Genomic DNA, 23,378 nt, shown 5'->3' with positions numbered 1-23,378 from the left:
GGTTTGAGACATGCTGTGGCATGGCGTCTACTAAACTGAAAAATGCGCATTTCTAGAGGAACAGCAGTGACATATACTTTTTTCTTAAAGGTACATCATGTTTGAAAGTAGGGATATTTGCACAGTAGGCAAAAATCGTACAGTAAATGCAAATAGTATCCATTTCCGATTACTATCGTATTGAAATATTTTAGCTGAAAGAAGTATCAAATATGACAGATTCGCAAAAGCTGACAATTATTTTCAAATCGATTGTAAAATCTCACCTTCCCCTTTGAGTGCCTTCACCTTACCCACAATTGGAAACCTGCCTTAAAACAAGCTAAGTTCAGCACCAGCACGCCGCCTTTAATATTAGTACTCTCCCATCTCTAATAACACATATAATTGTAATGCGACGTGCAGCTCAAACATGCTTGGAGCATTTCCCAGGGCACATTTCCACACTTAAAAAATGCCTTTCGTGTCGTTCCAGGGAGGACAGTGCGTTTGAAGCAATAATTCTGATCCTTTGCACAAAGCCAATCTGTGTTTGGAATCTAAATATATACATATATACATTGCAGAAGAGACAAAATTCAAAGGTTTAATGAGACAAATGAGATTCAGCCCACCTCCACAAAACACTTACGCTCTCTGATATTTAATGTTGAACGGCATTCATCCTTCTTCAAGTTTCCTACCGTATCTAGACTATAAAATGCCATTTATTTTTCACAGTTAAGCCAGGGGGTGCGACTTATAATTTTGGTCGACTTTTTTTTTCTCCTTATTAATTATGCATTTTTGGGGCTGGTGCCATTTATAATCCAGAGTGATTTATTGTCAGGAAAAATACGGTACCTTGTGACTTATTTTATTATTTTTTTAATTGTTGCTGCTCAATGTTTTTGCACTTCTTTTTGTTGCAATATTGTTACGATGCACTATTGTTTTTCATTGCATTATTATTATTCTTTGGGCCAGTTTTCGAAGCACAACCTTTGGTGCTTATTTATTTATCTATTTGTTGTCTATTTATCCTGAAAGTCTTGTATCCGTATTTTCCGGACGATAAATCGCAGTTTGTTTTTTTTTTTATAGTTTGGCCGTTTGTGCGACTTATTCTTCGGTGCAACTTGTGTTTTTTCCTTACGCATTGTTTGGCTAGTGCATTTAGAATCCGAACTGATTTACAGTCCGGAAAATACGGTAATTATTTCCCTGGATTTTTTTAGCAGCACTCATAAATCTCGAACAATACCGACCCCCGCATGAAGTAATGACAACAAATGTTCATTTTGCCAAACAATAACTCTACAGTTATGTCTTCCCTGCAGTGTTTCTGGAAACACTTAGCCCAAGCCCAGTAACTTATAAAAGGATATATCGCTTTGTTTCGCTCGAGAAATTGAGGTCAGCCAAGTTCAAACCACCCCAGGGTGGAAGGTCAGGCTCTGCTTGCTCATCTAATGAGGGTTTTTTCCTGCTATAACAGCACTACTGCTGCTTTACTGGGACCATTAAAGCTGAAGCAGCTCTGCCTTGGGGCATACACGGCGCCCAAAGCCTGCGGGCGCTTGTTTCGTCGCTAGCTGACATGGCAGAATCGGTTTTATTGCAGGTCTTCATTGGAGCCCGTCTGGGTTTAACCCCCTAACTACTTGTTTTATGCTCCCCTTGGAAAGTGATTATCAGTCTGTGTACTCTGCAGTGCTGGGCATGTTACTTTAAGAAAGTAATAAGTTATAGTTACTCACTACTTCTTCCACAAAGTATCTGATTTAGTAAGTGAATTAGTCTAGAGTAAAAGTAACTAGTTACAAGGGAAAGAAAATATTTCTGTTACTTAAAAAAACCCTGTTTGTCAAAGAATTTGATTTTTTTTTAGCAGTATTCATGTCAGTTAAATAGAGAGGAACAGACAGCTAGTTGTCTTATAGAACCTTGTAATACACCAGGGATGTCAAACTCAATTGCACAAGGGGCCAAAATTCAAAACACACTTAAGGTCGCGGGCCAACCAGGATAAACATTTATTGAACTCACTTAAACTGAATGTTTCTGGAACATAAATATGAATAAAAACAGACAAGAATATTAAAGTTAAACCTTAAATCACTTATACAGTATTTATTATTTTGCTCTAAATAAAGATATCTTGTTAAATTATACAACTTAGAACTTAACTTAAACAACTTAACATTAAATTAACATTCAAATTCCTTTGCTCCTATGTCAATGTATATATTAAAAAAAACTTAAATATCCCAAAAGATTTTGCTCTCCTTAATATATCTCATGTCAACAGTAGAAATATGAAAATGCTACACAAATTATTTTGTATAAACGTCACAACATTCTGCGAACAGGGAGCCTGATGTGCGCAGACGGAGTAGGGCGAGAGATGGGAGGAAGTGCTTGCACTTTTTGCATAGCTCCACCCATCCCTCCCACTCACCCAATCAAATAACTTTAAATTCTCCTTCCGGTGTTTTGGCGTATTTACAATTTGTTCCATGGATTCATCAAAAAGTATCTGAACACTGAACACAGATTATATAGTGAGCTTTTATATAAAGGATTCTTTAGCGTTGTACAGCCAAAACAAGTTTTTTTGTGTGTGACACCTTCACTGTAAATCGTAGTGAAAACGTGCCCTATATATTCTGAAAAGTACTGCATTGCATCTCAGCTGTGGTTTGGCTTTGCGTGTCTTTTTGGACTGTTTAAAACATACCGTTTGATTTTTGCAATTGGGAAATGGAATAAGAGCTTGCTCTGTCCAGTCCACGCATCGGCCCGGTATTGCAGTACCTCCGGGAACGGTGCATTTACACTGATCACTGCTTGGCCCTGTGGCTAGGACCTTGACTCAGCCTCTTGGCTGGGAGCAAGTGTCTCGGCCTTTTGGCTTTGTAGTGTATTATGATTTGACCGATAACGTATAATGGATAATTGATAAAGAATATAGAACAATAAACCTCTACAAAATCCCCCCCATTAGGATTAATGGCTCAAGATTTGAACTTGATGGAGAAAATTTGCACGCAATTATATTTGTTTCTGAGCCATAGGTACTCATAGCTCGCGAGCCATAGGTTCCCAACACCTGGTATATAGTATAGTATACGTCATATACTGTATGTAGGAATAGGTACAGTGACTAAAACGTCAGAATATGATGTCCAGGGATGAGACGGCGTTGTTCATATTGACGGGCCATTAATAACAATAATGTAAAATGGTCTTGCGGGCCGGATGTGGCCCGCGAGCCGGGAGTTTGATACACGTGTAATACAGACGCTCCCATATTTACGACCATTCAACTTATGATAAATGATAGATACGAAACAGAAATTCGGGATGTCAAAAAAATATTCGGACATTGCTGTAAGTTAGATTTTGTATTGTGTGACCCTTTTTCCGATTACAGGACTGTACTGTAATGCTACTTTCCGCTGCTACCGGCGTGTGGCGCTGTGAGAGGTCACCCAGCATCCACCCGGAAGAAAAAAAATTCGCTTCATCTTCCTAGTTCGTGTGTAAACATTCTATACTGGGTGGGGGGGGTATTGCGCTTGAATAATCGAAAGAACGTTCTTTAACGCTCAATAATGTATTTAATAATTAATTTAATATAACATTCCTCCCACGTTCCATAAACATGCATTTCAGGTGAATTGGCCGGTCCAAAATTGTCCCTAGGTGTGAATGAGCGAATGAGTTGTCTGTCCCTGTGTGCCCTGCGATTGGCTGGCAACCAGTTCAGGGTGTCCCCTGCCCACTGCCCGGAAATGGCTGGGATGGGCTCCAGCCCCCCCGCGACCCTAATGAGGATAAGCGGTACGGCTAATGAGATGAGATGAGATAACAATTTCATAGAAAACCCTCATAGTTTTTTTTTCAATATTTGATACAATAAGAAACATTTAATTTTTTATCATTGAAATAACATTATTTAGTGTTGGTTTTCAGTTTAATTTGGAAACCTTTTTTTTTTTAGATATTCCAATATATTTGTGAGTGAATAATTATATAATTTTGATCAGTTTCGATATGAAACAATAATAATTTTCAATAGATTGCATTGTCAATTACCTGCGATGTATGGCGATGGAGATTTTTCGTTTTCTGGAGTTCCGTTTAGGGGAGAGGATGACGTCACAGAGAGGTTAGCTCCGGTAGCTACCAGTTGCTCCAGATACACGTTACCAATGCTAGACGTGAGCAGTGTTCCTTCTAAGCTGCGCGCGTGCGCAATTGCGCACTGCTTACACAATTGCGCACTGCTTGCACAATTGCGCACTGCTTGCACAATTGCGCACTGCTTGCACATGCTCGGCGCACAAGAAAATCTAGCCAGCGCACAAAAATGAGGGCTCAACATTACCAATTAGGAAGCGACTTAAGTTAAAGTTACAGTGCATGAAGGTAAAAATACACGGGTTCCCCTGACGTTGTGTCCTAAATGCAGTATTTTGAAGTCAATGTCGAACAAAGTTGAAAAGTAAAGTCAGTAGAGTTTGTCGAGAACCGGCTTCTTCGGCTCGGCTCACTAAAAGGAACCGGCTCTTTCGGATCCTAAACGGCTCTTCAGGTTGTTTTTGCTTCTTTAATCCCAACATGACCAAATATTATGTAAAAATATGCACAAAATGACTCAAAGGAATGGAATAGAACAAAAGAAGAAAAAAAAATACCAAAATGAAAAAGTAGTGAAAAGCTGAGTAAAAAAAAGAAACAAAAGGAAGAGAAAAAAAGAAGTCAAGTCAAGTCAAGTCATTTTTATTTGTATAGCCCTAAATCACGAAGAGTCTCAAAGGGCTTCACAGATTGTTACACTATATTACACAAACTATTTTCAACCGACAAGAGGAGTAGGTTATTCGTATGCAATGGAGTAGAAGTGAGTTTTAAGTTTAGATTTAAACATTTCCACTGAGGTTGCAGATCGAATCTCAGGGGGAAGAGCATTCCACAGCACCGGTGCCCGGATGGAGAACGCTCTCGAACCAGCAGAAGACTTCTTTGCTCTCGGGATCATCAGAAGACCAGCACTCTCAGATCGTAGGCTTCGGCCCGGGACATAGTGGCAGATCAGATCTGAAAGATAAGAGGGAGCAAGTCCATGTATGATTTTGTACAATACTAAGAGAACTTTGAAGTCACATCTTTGGCTAACTGGGAGCCAATGCAGGTTAGCCAAAATCGGTGTTATGTGATCGTACTTTTTTGTCCTGGTTAAGAGCCTCGCTGCGGCATTTTGTACTAGCTGAAGAGACTTGATTCTGGACTTCGGGAGACCGGAGAGTAGTGCATTGCAGTAATCGAGACGGGAGGTAACAAATGCATGAATTATTGTTTCCGCATCAGACTGAGACAGTATTGAACGGATTTTAGCAATGTTGCGAAGATGGAAGAAGGCAGTTCTAGTAATTTGTTTTACATGCATCTCAAAGGATAGTTCAGGGTCAAATATGACACCTAAATTTTTAACTGAGTCACTCTGTGTGATGTGACATTTGTCAATGTTCACAGCAGTTTTTGAGAATAAGTCCCGGCATTTAGAAGGACCAATGACTAACATTTCAGTCTTTTCAGAGTTAAGACGCAAGAAGTTGAGTGACATCCACTCTTTTATCTCAGTGAGACAGGCCTCCAAATTTCCACAGTTTAGTGTGGAAGATTCCTCCAACGGAAGATATAGTTGAGTGTCGTCTGCATAGCAATGGAAGCTGATATTGTACTTGCGCATAATATCACCTAACGGAAGCATGTAAATGTTGAAAAGTAGGGGGCCGAGCACTGAACCCTGCGGAACACCGCAGGTAACATTAAAGGGCTCAGATGTCGTTTCACCATATTTAACACAGTGTGTCCTATCTGAGAGGTAGGATTTGAACCACGAGAGGACAGCTCCTGAGAGACCAATCCATTTTTCCAACCGTTCTAGTAGGATATTGTGGCGCACTGTGTCAAAAGCAGCACTAAGATCCAGCAGCAGCAAAAGTGATGAAGCGCCAGAATCCATTGACATTAGGAGATCATTTGTTACCTTGATCAGAGCTGTCTCAGTAGAGTGGTTAGCCCTGAATCCTGATTGCATGGATTCAAAAAGGTTATTCTCCGATATGAAAGCATTCAGCTGCTGTGCCACTACTCTTTCGAGTACTTTAGAGAGGAAAGGTAGGTTTGACACAGGTCTGTAATTACTTAATATTTCTGGATCAAGGTTGGGTCGTTTCAGTGTGGGTTTAATAACGGCGGACTTAAAAGCTGCTGGAACTACACCTGAGGAGAGTGATGTATTTATAATATTTAGAACTGAAGGCCCAAGGACGCTAAAAAGACTTTTAATAAGTGAACCTGGGAGCGGGTCGAACTGGCAAGTTGTCGGTTTGGCCGCATTCACCACTTGTTTGAGATCATCAAGTGACAGTTCACTAAAACCGGCCATTTTCCCAGGGCAGCCACCCTGTCGTGCATCTGTAAATTTCAGTCCTTTAATACGTGTGGTACTAACAATATCTTTTTGCAATTTCTTCCTGTATGCATTGAATCTTCTTAGTGAAGAAGACCATTAAGTCCTGAGCAGAGTGTGTCGAACTGTCTGCGATAGGCTGTTGCCTTGTAAGCGATGCTACAGTGTCAAAAAGGGCTTTGGGGTTGTTCTTTTGAGACGCAATCACCTTCGAAAGGTAGGCCGATTTTGCAGAGGCAAGGGCCGCTTTATACTTTAACAAGCTGTCACACCAGGTTTGATGGAAAACCTCAAGCTTGGTAGCGCGCCATTTTCTCTCCCATTTCCTGCATTCTTTTTTAAGGGTTCTAGTTTCATCAGTAAACCAAGGTGTGCGTCTTTTAGGACGTGATTTTAGTTTTATGGTCGCTATTGAATCCAGCACACTAGTCAGGGTGGTATTGAACTCATTCATGAGTGAGTCAATCGAGCCATTGTATTTAGGAAAGGACGCAACTGCTCCAGGAAGGAGTTCAAAGAGCTCAGAAACTGTGCCAGTGCTTATATTGCGTCCGCTAGATCCCTCAGCTTTATTAACTCTACATTTAGTTAGCACCTCAAATGTCACTAAATAATGATCAGAGATAACAGTAGTACACGGTAGCACCATAATGTTTGAGGTTAAAACTCCTCGAGTCAGAATCAAGTCTAGCGTGTTCCCATTTTAGGAAAAATTTAGAAAAAAAAGCCAGAAAAAAAGAAAAAGAAATGTAGGAAAAAAGTAAATAGATAACAAAAAGAAAAAAGTAACAGCTCGGAAAAAGTAAACACAATGAGATTTTTTTTAAAGGTTTTAAAAAAATAGAAAAAAAACACAGGAGAAAAAAGAAAAAGTTTGTGTTGCATTCAAATAATTTCCAATTATATCAAGTGCATCTTCTTGCCAACTTTGTACTTCCACTAAAAAATGTGATTAAGTACAGTTCTGTATCTTACAACCGACTAAATAAGCCCCCAAAAATGTTAATATTATGCGACAAAATATGTCAGGAAATAAAAAGAAATGGATATCTTGTGAAAGAATTGTAAGAACAAACGACGTTTGTGGGCCGTACAACCTTTGCAATACTACATGAGTCAATTCATTCAAAAGAGAAACATTTTCTTGCATTGCCGGAAACTCAGCAAAATGTAACTTGATTTCAAGTTTTGGACATGTTTGATAATTAATTATCTTGCCACACTTGGGATTGCTGTTGCTCACTGTTGTTTCAAGCGTTGCTTACCGACTATGTGTGAATGCTCAGACCCGTGGAAAATTACAGGGAACATTGGACGTGAGCCACGTTTTCCGTAAACAGCATAACTGCACTCCCTGTACGCTTTGTCGTTGTTCGTCTGTCTTATTTGGTAGAGAGTTCACATTTACCATGATTACGAACGGTACAGAAGACTTATAACGGCGCTAGCCGCTTAGCCTTAGCTCCGGCACTGCCCCCTCATCACGCCGGCGCGAGAATTCTTCAGCGCAAGGAGTTGATTCCTCGGATAAACGCATTTTTGTGCGTTAAAACCCATAACGATATGATAGAAAGTAATCCAAAGTGTACGGACGGCACCGATGACTTATTAAAAAAAAAAAAAAAACTATTTTTTTTTTTTTTTTTTTTTTTACCCAACCGTAACACCGTTGTGGGTTCAAGAAAACCGCACTCATTACGGCAAAACCGTAGTACTTGGCAGGTATGCAGTCGGCTTTGACCTTTCCTGCATAGAACTTCTGTGTTGGCAGTCCAGTCCAGTTTATTGTCCAGCTGCACACCCAGGTATTTGTAGGTCTGCACAAATTCTACACATTCTCCTTTGATAGTTACAGGAACCGGGTGAGTTCTAGTTCTCCTGAAGTCCACCACCATCTCCCTGGTCTTAGTGGTGTTCAGGTGAAGGTGGTTAGCGTCGCTCCATTGGACAAAGTCTTGAATCAAGTTCCTGTACTTTTCCTCCCACCCACTTCTGATACATCCCACGATAGCAGTGTAATCAGCAAACCTCTGCAGGTGGCAAGACTGAAAGTCTGAAAGTCCGACATATTTAGGGTGTATAGGAACGGAGATAACAGAGGGTCGATGGCGTGGCGGACCTGTGGCCTCAGGTGGTGTAGCAGCAACCGCTCCATGGTCTTCATCACATATGATGTCAGGGCGACTGGCCTAAAGTCGTTGATTTCCTTTATTTATCTTAATAGAGCATACTATTTTATGAAATGTGTATTTTTTAGTACAAAACAACAGGTTACTTATACAAGCCTTAAACATACTTACATACTTATATACACCATAAACATACAAAATACAGCACTGAAGCAACTTACGAACAAATTCAACTTACGAAAGATCGTCCGGAACCTAACTTGTTCTAAGTAGGGCAGCGTCTCTATTTTGCACCTCACCTGCAACAGATTTATCCTACACTTGCAGTGCAACAAAAATAAACAGTCAACTCTATAAAAAAAATGAAATTTGCATAAACATGCAGAAAAACGTACAAAACGCACCGCTTTTGACAGTCCGTAACGGAAATGGTGTTCTAACGGCTGAAAAAATAATTGGTTAGATTACCTCATTACTGAAAAAATAATGCCGATATTTAATTGCATTATTTATAATGGCATTGTGTATAACATATCCATAACATACCCCAAACACTGGTACTCGGCACATGAAAAGAATACAGACGCTGCCCAACTAACGAATGAAGTATATACCACAGCCACCTCCCACTAGGGGGATTTGCCTGTGGTATATACATACCTACATATGTGTTTCCACTAAAACCATTTTGTAACAATAATCAGTTGTCTTTTTTAATAATTCGCCGTTTTACTTTTGTGACAACAGTGTGTGACCACAATAACCAATCTACCAAAACGTTATAATTAGGCAACACAGAAATTATGAAAACACATGAATTTATTATTGGATTTTTCTTACTTACAGAAGTCGATCAAACATGACTGGGTACATTTTAGTGTACTTGTATTACAATCTGAGTAATTTATGTAAAATTGATTTATCCTGCGTACATGTCAAGTCATGTTTATTTGTGTAGACCTTAATCACAAGAAGTCTCAAAGTGCTGCACAGACCACATACTATAGCAAACTACAGACTGTTATTACACCATCCCCTGATCTAAAACCTACATGTCAGTGTGTCCTATCGTAGAGGGTAGTTGAGCACACAAGAAAATCTTTTGGAAATAAGTATAAGCCCACTTTTTCACAAAATATTCTATTTTATGTCACTGGAGTTTAAATGGCACCGAGTAACGGGAATCACCCACAGAAATTATTAATCCTCATTTGTTGACTGTTTTGTTTTTGTTGCTTTGGTTGTGTCACCCAAATTGGGCATATGCGCACAAGTCAACCACTCTTGTGTAACTGCTCCAATTTAACGGTGAGTGCAATTAGCATGCTTTTATCCAAGTACTCTAGGAAGGTTTGAAAGGCTGACCCACCCATTCAAACAAAGTCCTTTTCCTTCCTGTTTGGATAACAGGGGAAGTCATTTCTAATCCAGGGAGTGTATTCGTCATGTGCTTGATAAGACATTTCGTCGAAATTAGTGGTTTTATGTAAAAAGGAGTGACCTGTGGTAATTGTGTAGATATGAGGAGAACATTTTTTTTAATGTGCAACAGAGGGTTCCTGAGAATTTGAATCGAGAGAGTGAACTTGAAAGTGAACTGAGCGTTTGAGGCAGTGCTTTTCAATTCTAATCAGTGTAGTTTGCGCGGGCAGGAGTAGTAACCTGTTATTTGGTTTTATGTTATTGATCCTTTATCAAGAACCTATTTTTTTCCATTGGACGACTTAACAAGAATTGGACCCATACTTACTCTGCCTGTTACCCTTGAAAAAGACTTCATTGATACCATCTTTTTACTTGATACCAGTTTTTGTCACTTTGTAGAATCTCAAAGAGCTGCATACATATTAGAGCTCAGACGGCCGTTTCAAAAGCATTATTAACACAGTCCAGGTCGACTGCTAAATACAGTGTTGTATGGGTGCGTAAAATCCTTAAATGCTTGAATTTGGTTGTGGCTTTCTTGAGGATCAAAAAGTGCTTGTATTTAGGGTGAAGTGTTTGTAAATGCTTGGAATTGTTGCCATGTTTCTTAACAATTGGGTTGCGCTCTGGTGGTTTCGGTTTGCCTTTGCATTTCTTCTTCCTTTGTGATTAACTGCAGCTGACATAGTTCGTTCGGCATTCAAAAGGTGCTTAAATTTGGCCATGAAAAAGGAGTAAGGAACCTGTAAATAATTGTTGTATTGTACAGTGTACTGGATCGTATCTCCTTAGCACCCTTTTCACCTTTTTAATCCCTAATCCATTTTAGTGCTTGAAAAAAGTCCCATTTATTTGTATAGCCCTTACTCACTAAATGTCTCAAAGAACTACACAGGCCTCAATTGCACCATCCCCTGATCTGAAACTGAAATGCGGCCAAAGATAAACTCAAAACCTCAACATGAGAAAAATAAAAAACGTTGAGAAGGGGCATCACAAGTTGTAATCCACCTTCCAGGATGACCAGACAGAAATAGATGTTGCATTCGGTAACAATACACAAAACGTAGTGAACATAAATAAAAAAACATAGGCAATATGTAAAATTGTCCTAGATGTTCATATGTTCATGGCCACAACGACACAGCTTCCCATCTCAGCTGACTGTTCGATGCAAATGTTGACGTGCGTTAGGTCAAGGTGCTGGTCCACTGACTTATCTCGATAAGTCCTTCTCCTTCATTTCACCACCAACCAGGCAGTCAGAAAGGGCAGGAAAAGAAAAGTATGAGCTCGGCATCAGTCATAAGCTATGAAATAGAAGTGTGTCTAGATTTATAAACTTCCACTGAGGTTGCATATATTTTCTCGGGAGGCATAGCATACCACACCACCTGCAGATTTCTTCTTGCCTCTTGGAGTCACAAGTAGACCAGCATTTTTGGAGTAGAGGCTCCTTGCAGGAACATGGGGACAAATTAAATCCGTGAGATAAGAGGGAGCAAGTTCATGCAAACATTCATATGTTAGTAAGCGAACCATAAAGTCAGATCTTAAGCGCACTGGGAGCCAGTGCAAGTGAGCTAATATTCGAGTGATGTGGTCAAACATTTTTGCCTTAGTAAAGTCTCGCTGCCGCCAATTTAAACCAGCTGCAAACTTTTAATCCTAGACATTGGAAACCAGAAAAGAAGACATTACAGTAAATAAGCCGAGAAGTAATAAATGGTAAATGGTCTGCGTTTATATAGCGCTTTTCATGTCAATGAAGACCTCCCAAAGCGCATGAAGTATAATCTCAGCATCTGTTTGCGACAGCATCGGGCGGAGCTTAGCAATATTATGGAAGAAAGCTATTCTAGTAATATTTTCCACATGTAACTGAAATGACAGATTAGGATCAAATTTAACACCTAGATTTTTGACCCAGTCACTTTGGGTCATATTACAACAGCAATTTATGATGATGGACGTGAGCCCCTCTTCAAACTGCCACCGCACACTTTCAAGTCATGTCACGTCTTTGTTGATGGAAATTGAGAAGACAAATTATATTCACACGTAAACCAGAAAAAGACATTGTTCTCAAGGCAAGACCTGATAGTTTTTTTCCGTCACCCTGCTTTATAAACCTTCATGAAAAACACTTGGATGATGCCACTCGAAGCAAAGCATCTCACTTTTGTTGTTGCCATGTCCACACTCAGGTGTACCGCCAGGACTGTGAAACATTTGGTACGGTGGTGAAGATGCTGGTGGCAAAAGATCCCAATCTGGAGAAGCACCTACAAGTCCCACTTAGAGAGAACCTCGGAGAGATCCGCGAACGATGCCTCGAGGATCTCAAACACTTCATAAACGAACTGGACGAGGCAACGAGACAGCCAGAAGTCTCCATTTGTGACTCTACCACCCATTCTGCAACTTCAAGCAGCCAAAAAAATTCCAAGACTGGCAGTAATCACAGCTCAATTTTCTGAACAGTTTTCCGATGGAATTTTTGGGGGGGTTTCACCCTCCACAGTGGCAGTTAACATGGATTTGTTCGACTCCCTGGAAAAATGTTGTACCGGAGTTACCTTTTCAGCACAGACAGTAAAGGTGATCATGGAGGAGGGCAAAACGGTTCTTTTTGTGTTGTCTTTTAAAACCTAAAGTTTAAAATAGTTAACTGGTGCTGTGTCATCATCTTTTTCTAATAAAAATGTTTTCTGTTTTGCATTATAAGCACACCCTCTTGAGGTTGTTTATTTCAGGGTTTATACAGGTGCTTGAAATCCGGGAAGACGCATAAATTTTAACGTGTTTTCAAGGTCAGAAAAATACTTCAGCTTAAGGTCGAGTGCTTGAAAATGCTAGAAATTCTTCCCATGTTTTTCAGCAGTGTGACTCGAGAGCATGGGCGTAACCAACCCAATCCAAGCATGGCCAAAATTTATAGCATTTTTGAAACTCTCTTTACCTTAATAAAGACAGCATAGGCTTAAATAGGATGAAAAACACTACATAAACCCAAAAAAGTACAGCAAAACAAAAATGTAAACAACACATCATCAGAAATTCTCCACCGCTTTAAAATGGTTGAGTCCATTTGCATACCTGTTAACCTCCACGGCTCCATGCCCGTACAAACTGTCGTATTTTCCCGTACAAAATACAAAATAATCGTACACCATTTTTTTTTTTCTGGAATGATGCATGATGGGAAATCCTCAGGCGGCAGACTGATGCGCACAGTAGCATCAAACTGCTCGCTTTGTTTGTAACAAAAAAAAAACATACCGAGATAGAGGCTTCCGCGGCGAACTCCTTTGACTTGATTGATTTGCCGTTTCGGGATAGTCAGTGTATACCGGATGGTACCCATTATTGACAAATTTGTGTTTTTCCGTACAGATTTCCTTGTATGTCGTACTTGTCTTAAAATGCATAAAAAACGTACAGGCTAACAGGTATGCATTGGATTTCTAGCACCGCACTCACCCTTCCCCCTCCTTGCTCTACCATCGCTCTGATAGTGTCACTTGCAGCGGAGTCTGTGGAGGCTCTGGTGTATTAAGGTGAGAGTTTGTTCTGCTACTTTAACCCCCTTAACGTTCCGACGTTGTTGAGAGGCAAATATGTGTCTCTAAGATTTCACCAGTCACTGAAATACATCATGCCACAAATCCTTGGAAACCTTAAACCAGGCAGTCCTGGCCAGGATTCAATTACGGCCCGTGATCAAATTTTTGCTGGCCCGCAGCTTTTGCCATAAAATTAATCTTGTGGCTTGCCAGTAATGGTTGACCGCAGTACAAAATAAATTGGTACAACAAAAAATAACATTTGACTAGATAATGGTAGTGGTCCTTTGGCCACCTTGCCCTTGTCTTTCTGTGAAAAATTAGCCGACCCTGTTTCCGACACGGCGACTGTAAAAAATTAATAAATAAAAAGTTGACGATGAGGGCTGCTTCTTCCAGGACAACTGAAATTGGAGTATTTTTCCCCTTGATCCGAAACTACTGCATCCGCCTAATTTTTCAAGAGACTGTGGCTGTTCTCAAAGAATAAACTATCAAGAGGCACTGCCAGACGGAACAGGCTAACTACGAAAAAAAACTAACTGTAAACTAACGCTGTGAAAAGGTTATGCAAAAGGAGGCTGTTTTAACGGCAAAGCAGCACTTATTCACGAGACCCTGCAAGTCAAATTAAAATTCAACAGAGGCGAGCTACGAGGTCATGACGCTGATCGCCAAGTACTACAAACCTTTCACAAAGGATGAATTTATTAAAGCCCGTTAAAAGAATGCAAGGCTGAATAGTCGGCCCTTGCACTATTTCAGCTCACCAAATCTGGCCCGCTATCTGAAAAGTTTGAACACACATGGCTTGAACTCTTGGAATCTAGATATGCTGACCCTTTCAAAATGTACTCAAAACAGAACCATCATCATCAGTCTGAAACAAGATACCCGAAAACTAAAACGACGGCATAGCTCACCAATAAGTCCTCTGGTAGTCCGCTAATGAGATGGACTACGTAAATCATTATTATGCAGCAATATTACGCGCAAGTGTGCAGAATAGTGATAGAGATGCGGGAAGAGAGCTCAAACATGTACAACCCTTTCAAGATGTCCAAAAAACTACCCAAATAAAAGTACACAGTTGTATAGGTTTAAATGCTGTAAACTGGTGTCTCCAAATGACCTAGACCTACCCTTAGCAAAACCTGCGTATTTCTTCTTGTCTCTTGGGTTCACTAATGAACCAGTGTTTTCTGAGCAAAGGCTCAATGGAAGTGTTTAAATCTAGGCTTAAAACACACTTCTATTCAATAGTTTAGGAATGATGTGGGCCTCAGGAGGCTGTCAACAGCACATTTTGTTTTCCCCTACATTTCATGTTGATGCCCTTGCAACATCCATTGCAGCCTGGTCATCCTGGAAGGGTTACCTCATGTGCGGTTCGTTCTCAAGGTTTCTTCATTTGAGTCTGAGAATATTTAGTTTTTCCTTGCCTCATGTAGGTTTTAGATCAGGGAATGGTGTAATACTTGTCTGTACAGCCTTTTGAGACTTCTTAAGGTTTTTTATAAGAGCTATTCAAATAGAAGTTTTTATTTGTTTCAAAAATATTTACACACGTATTGTTAGGATCCACAAATATATTTGCGATTTACTCGGGATCTGAAAATCATATGTCTTGAAAAATGCACGCGCAATATTAAAAATCACACAAATTGCAGATATATTTGTAAAACTACAAAATAAACCATTCACACATTATTTCCTCTTTTAATGGTACAGACCCTGCCCGACTTAAGAATGAGGTAGGCTAAGGACGATCGTTAGTAAGTTGAATTTGTTCGTAAGTTGCTTTATTGCTATGTTTTGTATGTTTAATGTTTATATAAGTATGTTTAAGGCATGTATAAGTAACCTGTATTGTTTTGTACTAAAAAAATAAACATTTCATGAAATAAAATGCTCTATAAATGTAGAGTTAGGTGTATCTTACTTTTGGAAGATAAACTTCAAAAGATCCTCCTCCGTGGTAAAAAGTGGCCGAAAAAAGGCGATCCAACCCTTTTCCACAACCGCATCAAGCTTTCTTATTCCACTTTCATTTTAAAAGGAACGGCTCGGCTCTTCTCTACACTTTACACCAATCATATTGAATGGATGCACGAAATATTAAACAATAAAAATGTCAAAGTTCTTTGCGCCCTGGAGATAGTGTAGGGGTAGAATGTGAGGTGTGCATAAATGATGTCTGTAGGGCGACGAATGTCGCGAGAGTTGGTGCGAGAGTGTAGTTTTGGAGAGAGTTCGGTGTGTTACAAAGAGACCATAAGTGTTTCTGAGTATTTTTTAATGAACAAGAAGCAATCCATTACCCACACAAAACGACACGCTACGTTGTTGAGATTACGAGCAGGTGAAGGAGAGATGTCTACACACGAATTAGAAAGAGGAAGCAGATTTATTCACTTCCTGGTGGATGCTGGGTGACCTCAAACAACGCCGCACGCCGGTTACGGGCCAAAAGAATCACTAGTGCTGTCCTGTACTCGGAAAAAGGTGCACACAATACAAAATGTAACTTACAGCAATGCACGGTTATTTTTCGACATCCCGAAAAAAATGTTCATATCTACCCTTTTACGTAAGTCGAATCGGCGTAAGTAGGGGAGCGTCTGTGCTGGAAATTTGGCCTCGAAAGTGCCTAAAAAGTGCTTGAATTTGGCCATGTTACAGGTGTACAAACCCTGTTATTTATTTATTTTGAATAGAATACTGTTTTTATAAGTTACAAGCAGACAGCTTGTCAGAAAGCCAAAAAAGAACAAAGAGCAAACATCAACTTTTTCTGCAGCTTTGCAAAAATATTTTATTCCAAGCATCTTTACAATATTATGTGTATACAACTGCTTATCACACAACAGGAAATATTTGAACTGAATATAGAAATTACAGATTGTGGTTCATCTTAAAATAGACATTGTTTTCCGGCAATTAACTGGAGACAATAGTTTATAAAACCTTCATTTTTCCCTGTAAAATATGGAAGTCTTTGCTTAAATTTACAAATGGTATTTTGATAAAATCTCACATTATAGAAATTAATTTAAACCAAAAATATAAAGATGCTAGTATTAAAACCTAAATATTTACATTACATTTTATGCGAATGTTTTGTATTAAATAACTTAAGTTTCTTTCTCTACATTTGGCATCCAACGCTAATTTGTCAACGCACTGTACACATAATTGTGACAACTCACGATTGCATGTTTTTATACAAGCCTTACATATTTTTTTTTCTGCAAAAATGGTTACTCTGCAGCCGCAAAACGCTCAATTTCAAATACATTTACACGTTTAAAACTCCTTTACAAGTTCTCAAGTGGGTAAACCTAAATAAAACTCAACAATATATGTGGTAATCTTGAATACTGTATTAAAACATTTGATTATTGGAGTGTTTGACAGGGAAAATACTTTTCTTGCCTTTGGAAGGTTAGTGTTTCAAGACTTCTACGATATAATACAATTTTTGGAGCGATGGCTCTTTCTCCGGGCAGTCTTTGTACCATGACTTTGGGATGATAGGGCGACAACCCTGGGGTAGTCCTCAGCATAGTAGCGCCCAACAGGTCTTGGCTGGGGAATAGGCTGGCCTAGGAAGTATCCCTCCTCCTCAGAGTCCGATGACGATGAAGAGCAAGTGGAACACCATTCATCCTCGTCTTTATAGAGACCCATGAAACTCCCAACCTGACAATCTCCGTTGGATGGACCCTGAATCATGTAGTCAGACCGACTCTGAGAATATGCCAACGGTTGACTTGGACACCTTTGACGAGGGTTTGCTAAATGCTGTCGGTGATGTCGAAATGGTCTCTGCGCCTTTTCCAAAGGCACCATGTTCAGGGCAATGTCCGAGTGGGTTTTGCGACTCCTGCTGTGCCTTCTATGGTGCAGGTTTGGTCTGTTGCGACCATGGTGACTGGATGGACCACTCCTTTCCTGGGCCGCTTCATTGTGCGCATAAGCCCTCCGTTGTGGTCTTTCGCTCAAAGGATGTTTTCTAATATTGACACCAAATCTATCGTTATAGCCATTATCCACTGTGTCATCAGTGAACTTCACCATTTGGGGAGGCCTAGACTGTGACTTAGTCCTCCTCAGAGCTGGTGCATGGACAAATGGAGAAGGTGGTGATTCTAAATGTGGGTACAGAGACAGACGTCCAACCCTAGTTTCTGGATCTCCCAGTTGTGCAGTCTCCTGCCCACCTTTCTCCAAATTTAGGTTGAGAGAGGTGTTACTGTGGTGAAGATGAGATGAGTTAAAGGTCCCCATGTTGCTCATTTTTTCACAGTCCTCTGCCACCAAAGGTTCCTGTATTGTATGAAGGGAATAGACCATAGGCCTATCCCTGTTATCTCCACCAACAGAAGTACCTAAAGAAGTCAAAAAACTGTTGTTAGACATTTTAAGATGGAATTGGTCAACATCAAAACCAAACAGTCAGCATCTTACCAGCGATGTTGCAAAGAGCCAATGAGTCCATGGAGTCGCCTACACACTGCCCTGCCTTCCTCAGCTCATCAGCTATACATTCCAGTGTATCCTGGTACCACTGCCTGTCCTCTTGCCACAAAGAATGTTTACCTGTACTGGACTGGTCCTGGTCTTGCTCCAGATCTTGAATCTTTCTAGCACTTGCAGACCCTGGATGACTTCCATAAGCTGAGTCTCCCAACCCATCTTGAGACTGAGCCCAGTACATTTCAGGAAGATGCTGCTTGTTTATAAGCCCAGGGCCTAGGTCATTGCCCCTGGATTGATCGGAAGTTTGGCTCTGGGTGGGGCTGGCTGGAGTAGGTGAAGAGGCGGTGATTCCGAGGGGTTCTGGTCTTAGCCAAGGATCTGAAACTCTTATATGGTCTCTGACATTACTGGGACTGGGGCATTTTAGGGATGGCTGCTGAATCTGGTGCAACATTCCTTGCTCACCAAACTTGAGCAAGAGCTGAGTCATATAGTCCTCATGCTGAGCCCATTTCTCTGGGTCCTCTTCTCCCCCAGCATCCTGCTCCTCACGATCCCTCCAGAACCTTTCTTCATCCAGGTCTAAATGGGAGATCTTCTGCCCAACGACATCTAAATCCTTGTCAGCATCACCTTCAATTAACTTGTAATCACTTGTAGAAGTGATGGTGGAAGGGTTTAGGACTTGAGACTGTCTCCACTGTTCAGCAGGCCTGCTACTCTTAGACATACGAACACTGCGACGGGATTCGCGTGAACGTGCAGACTGAAAGGCTGAGTCAGATGAATCTGAGGTATGGATGTCCTCTCCTTGGCTGCAGGCCTTTGAACAGTAGATTCGTCCTTGTTTCGGCAGGAAGGGACAGCCCAGTAATGACGTCTTGCACTGATCACAGCAGAAGCACTCATCTGTGGCATGCCAATGTCCTCCTTCGTAAGTCATTTGAGCATGGTCCACACCTATCAGACAGCCGGATTGAGAAAACGTTTTGGAACGAGAATCTAGATTTTGGTATTCAAAGATGTCGAATCCAAAGGTTTGGCTTACCAATATTCTTGCCACAGGCCTCACAGTACTCTGCATACAGTGATTCAAAACATCCGCAGCAGTAGGGACGGCCATCTTTCATGATGTAGCGTTGCCCTCCGAGCATTGTCCCGCACTCAAAGCAAGCAAAGTGCTTCATATGCCAATGTCGGCCTTCTGCCTCTGTGCACTCATCTGCAAAGATGATCTGAAATGGAATTGCATGGAAATGCTTAGCAAATTGGATTAAAGCACAACTTTTGTGATCTTCGACAGTGGTCCTGATACTTACCTCATCACATGAGGAGCATCGCGGTTTCATAATTTCTGCATGGTGTCTCCCACAGAGGATCTTGCCGTTTTGGTAGAAATAAATCAAATCCACAAGCAGCTCTTGACATGTATCACACACGAAGCATGATGGGTGCCAGCATGGGTTCGGTCCAGCCCTCGAAGCAAAGATTGCCATCTCACCTCCGTTAATGCCGCCTCCACACTGTCAAACAGTGACAAATAATGCATACATTAACGTCATATCTTAGCTATCTTGTTAATGCTGCTAGTCTACTGTTAAGTATGTTTAAATTGGAGAGAGATGTACACATTTTAAATAGACATGTTGATCCCTTTTAAGATTCTGGGAGGATATTCAATTACGACACATCCGTGAAACCAGAACTACTACTAAAACCAGTGTAAAGCTTTACAAACAAAACCCCTGATTGTGTTACACCTCTTTCAAATTAGCCTGTCTTTCTTTTTTGATTCAGGATTAGCAAGTCTTGTATTTGACGTCCACTCATTTAAACCAGAATTGTATTTCAATTTGCCATGCACTACCATAAAACTTATTAATTTAATAACAGGTTGTGGCCAGTCGTCCTTGGTCACCAAACCAGATAGGACCCCACACAGCTTGTCCAAGTGTGCCTGACTTGCCTTATGGCACGTCTCTATTGAACCCAATGGAGGTGAGGATGCAAATGGACATCGATAGGATTGCATGCCCAGCTGTTTGCTATTATTCCGAGTAAGGAATTGGAGGCCTTGGCTCTTGTCTGTCCCTGAGAATGACAGAAACTAGAGCCTTATGAATTGTCTTAAAACATGTGTGTTCATCTGCGGGAGCGTACACAACAATGGCATGCGCCTTCGCCTACATGAGAATGTGAGTTATGACTTAATAAATATGTGACAGGGTCACATTTCCACTGTGGATTAGAGTGTGTGTCAGCATGTGTTGCTAGTTGCTTGATGTGTTTGTTCGTCTCTGTTTGGGCACTGACAAGCTCTCAACCCAAAGTAACATAGCTAACATAGTCGGGCAAAGGATGTGGTTTCCTCATTGGTTAAGGCTTTAATTTGTTTTATTGAAGTGAATGTTGAAATGAAGTTTCCAAGGAGTTTGATTCAGGACATCCTGAGTGCTTTGAAAACAGCTGCCACATTCAAACAAACGCTTATGGAGATTGTTACTTTAGTTGAGTTTTCTGAGCTTAGGGAAGGGTCATTTGAAAAACCATCATGCTGTGGTCGGTTTACATCAAGCAGATGTTTTCAATTGTTAGAACTTATTTGATTATGAATAGGACTTCACAGTAAGGGTTTTTACCACAAAACTATTTTTTACAACCTATTAAATTGTTCACCCAAATAAGGATTGTTCACATTAGCCTGTGCAATGAAGTTACACTTTGATAAAAACATCTAAATATTATGCGACTAATTAATGAATATTTTAGTTCTTAGTTTTAGTTTCAGTCTTAAAACCTGCACGTGCACTTTCAGTCCTCCCTATAAAGATTTTGATTGGTAAAGAAAAAATGGTCCACCTCCTATTGAAGAGCTGACTTTACCACTTCCCCTAATATTGAGGACTGGATTTATAGGTGAACCTATCTAATCAGCCAATCAGTCCAGCTTAAGATATAAATAGTGTGAGTCCCACTAGTTGGTTTTGGTCAAAGTATAAACTTACTTTATAGCTGTGTGAGCTGCAAATGATCCCTCTATGTGTGCATTCTTTAAGGCTACCATGCGTGCCACCTACGTTTTCACAACGAGTGTGTTGCAGAGCTCGGGGCAGAATCTTGGGCGTTCCCCTCCCAAGCGCCTCTCTCTTCCGCTGGGCGCTGAACATATGAAGCTCCCTGTTCTCCTCCTCCGTTAAGGACTGGCAATAACGAACCTAGCGGAGACAAAGTAGTTGCAAAAAGAGAACAACTTTGAGATGGCGTATCACAGTCTGCACATTTTTTTAATTCAAAACTTTTCTGTTTGTCTTAGCCTGTGTTTAGAAATACTGTCGATTAACAGATAACAGGCTGAGGAGATCTCTTAACGACACACTGCACACTCTACCTCACAAACCGCAGTAACTCTTGGAATTCTAGCAAACATTATAAAACCTCCCCATCAAATACTCTGTTGACTCGACTTATTGTGTATCCGCTGAGTGTTTATACAGACCACCTCAGTCAGCCCTCACGTGGGTTGATAAAGCTCCGCACCGTATCTCCCAATGTAAACTCTTATCTGCACAGATGTGAAAGGGGTGCTGGTTTACGCACCATAAACCTGTTCGGGCGCGGGAATGTAGCCATTGTTCTGTTTGTGTTACTTGATGCTTTAACTTGGCTGTTTTATGGCCAAGAGAATCAACAGCTTTCTCTGTCCTCACGATCAGATTTTGATTCATATTGAGGTGTAAGGCCCTGGTTTATTACAATGTTAAAGTTTTGCATGTACCGTATTTTCCGCACTATAGGGCGCACCCCCATAAAATAGTTTTTGGTCCTATATCTTCCATAGATAAGACGCACCGGATTATAAGGCGCTACAATGGGAACGTGGACAAAACAGTCAGATAGATCAGTCAAACTTATTTCCCCCTTAACATTCCCAAAGCTTGCAAAGAAGCAAATACGTGTCGTTGACAAGTGCGGATGCGGTGTCCGTAGGATGTCACTCAAATGCGTCATTTCAAAGATCATTTGGAAGGTTAAAGTCTTGGGATTCAAGAAATGCCAACCATTCCTTAGTTTCTATTTTCTTTTTCGCTCGCAACTTTACTGTGCATATGACAATAAACACTTGGAATTGAGTTTAATTCACTCAACTCATCACAGCAACATCAAGATTGTTCTCAAACAAGATACCGAGAAAATATAAAGCCGCATAGCTCACCTAAGTTCTCACGTTCAATAATGATACGCAACCATGGTCTTCTTACAACCGTGAGTGTAGTAAATCCAGGAGAGTAAAATATTTACAAATACTGACTAATGAAACATGTTTCTTTATGGCGTAGTTTAGCAAGCTTGCTAGTCAGTCATCTTTTTCGGCCAATTGCAGGGTTTGTTTTGGCCCTCTTCCCTATCCGAGGCTCCGAATAACTTCAGCCAATAGCGATCGATTTAACTGATGATTGACACATCTTTTTCGGCCAATTGCAGGGTTTGTTTCGGCCCTCAAGCCTATCCGAGGCTCCGAATAACTTTAGCCAATAGCGATCGATTCAAATGATGATTGACACATTGGTTAGCCAATGAAACGCCGGTATATAAATCCCAGCATACACCGCGGACTACTCCACGTTCGGGGGAAAATCGAGTCGACGCCTGTTGCGTAAGTTGCGAGACCTTGCGATTTAATATTGAGCCATATATAAGGCGCACTGTATTATAAGGCGCATGGTCAGCTTTTGAAAAGAATTAGGACTTTTAGGTGCGCCTTATAGTGCGGAAAATACGGTAAAAGGTTTCGCCCCGTTTACCTCGTTGTCATGAGGCGGCAGCTGGTAAAGGAGCTGTCTGATCCGGTGTTTCTCACCGGTGCTGTTTACGTACGGCACCTTCTCCTCTGGCAGACAGGAGAAGTACAGCTGCACCTGCAGGTGAAAATCAATACATACTTAAAATTAGAGATGGGTTTAGTATTTAGTTTGTGATAAAGCTGGGCACAGAGTGCAAATATGGTGTAAATGAAGAATAGCAGCCACTGTGTTCCCTTTCCCCCCTAATTTATCAAGCCAAAATGTCAATCTCAATCCTGTCAAAGGCAACGACTGTGAAAATTCTCTGGACATGTAAATAATGTTTGTTTGAACCAATTCCCTCTACAATGTTTGCGAGTTCTGAGCATTTACGGTGGAAAGTATGAAACAAGGTACAAGTCAGATGCCTACTTTCCACAACAAACCGCGAGTAAACTTTTAGGGCTCGACACTGCTCCCAATTTACCTGCAAACACGGCCAAATTTAATAAGGAAGTGAATGATTTGATCC

The 23,378-nt window shown here is 40.7% G+C and overlaps 2 protein-coding genes and 1 pseudogene across 6 annotated transcripts in view; 2 read left to right on the top strand and 1 right to left on the bottom strand.

Moving 5' to 3' along the window:
• The window catches only part of pphln1 (periphilin 1), a 66,826-nt gene that overhangs the window by 15,898 nt on the left and 27,550 nt on the right, over positions 1-23,378 (top strand). For 3 of the 5 annotated variants that reach the window (XM_088348579.1, XM_088348578.1, XM_088348577.1), the window contains one exon: positions 12,225-12,749. The exons of the other annotated variants lie outside the window; for them this stretch is intronic. In XM_088348579.1, the coding sequence (XP_088204705.1) occupies positions 12,225-12,497 (273 nt within the window). In that variant the 3' untranslated portion in view covers positions 12,498-12,749. Of the gene's footprint in view, positions 1-12,224; positions 12,750-23,378 lie in introns of those variants that run through there. 5 annotated transcript variants of the gene reach the window in all.
• LOC148357188 (U2 spliceosomal RNA) lies at positions 2,606-2,818 on the top strand (annotated as a pseudogene).
• The window catches only part of prickle1b (prickle homolog 1b), a 38,520-nt gene continuing 31,509 nt past the window's right edge, over positions 16,368-23,378 (bottom strand). The window contains exons 3-8 of the mRNA XM_088348576.1: positions 22,868-22,981; positions 21,143-21,280; positions 19,385-19,588; positions 19,114-19,300; positions 18,054-19,025; positions 16,368-17,974 (exon numbers count right to left, since the gene is read on the bottom strand). Coding sequence (XP_088204702.1) covers positions 17,046-17,974; positions 18,054-19,025; positions 19,114-19,300; positions 19,385-19,588; positions 21,143-21,280; positions 22,868-22,981 — 2,544 coding nt within the window. The 3' untranslated portion in view covers positions 16,368-17,045. The remainder of the gene's footprint in view (positions 17,975-18,053; positions 19,026-19,113; positions 19,301-19,384; positions 19,589-21,142; positions 21,281-22,867; positions 22,982-23,378) is intronic.

Source organism: Urocampus carinirostris, chromosome 11, assembly GCF_059441175.1.
Source record: "Urocampus carinirostris isolate Australia breed hairy pipefish chromosome 11, RoL_Ucar_1.0, whole genome shotgun sequence".
Taxonomy (NCBI): domain Eukaryota; kingdom Metazoa; phylum Chordata; class Actinopteri; order Syngnathiformes; family Syngnathidae; genus Urocampus; species Urocampus carinirostris.
Note: the sequence above shows the minus strand (reverse complement) of the source record. Positions and strands in the feature narration are given on the sequence as shown.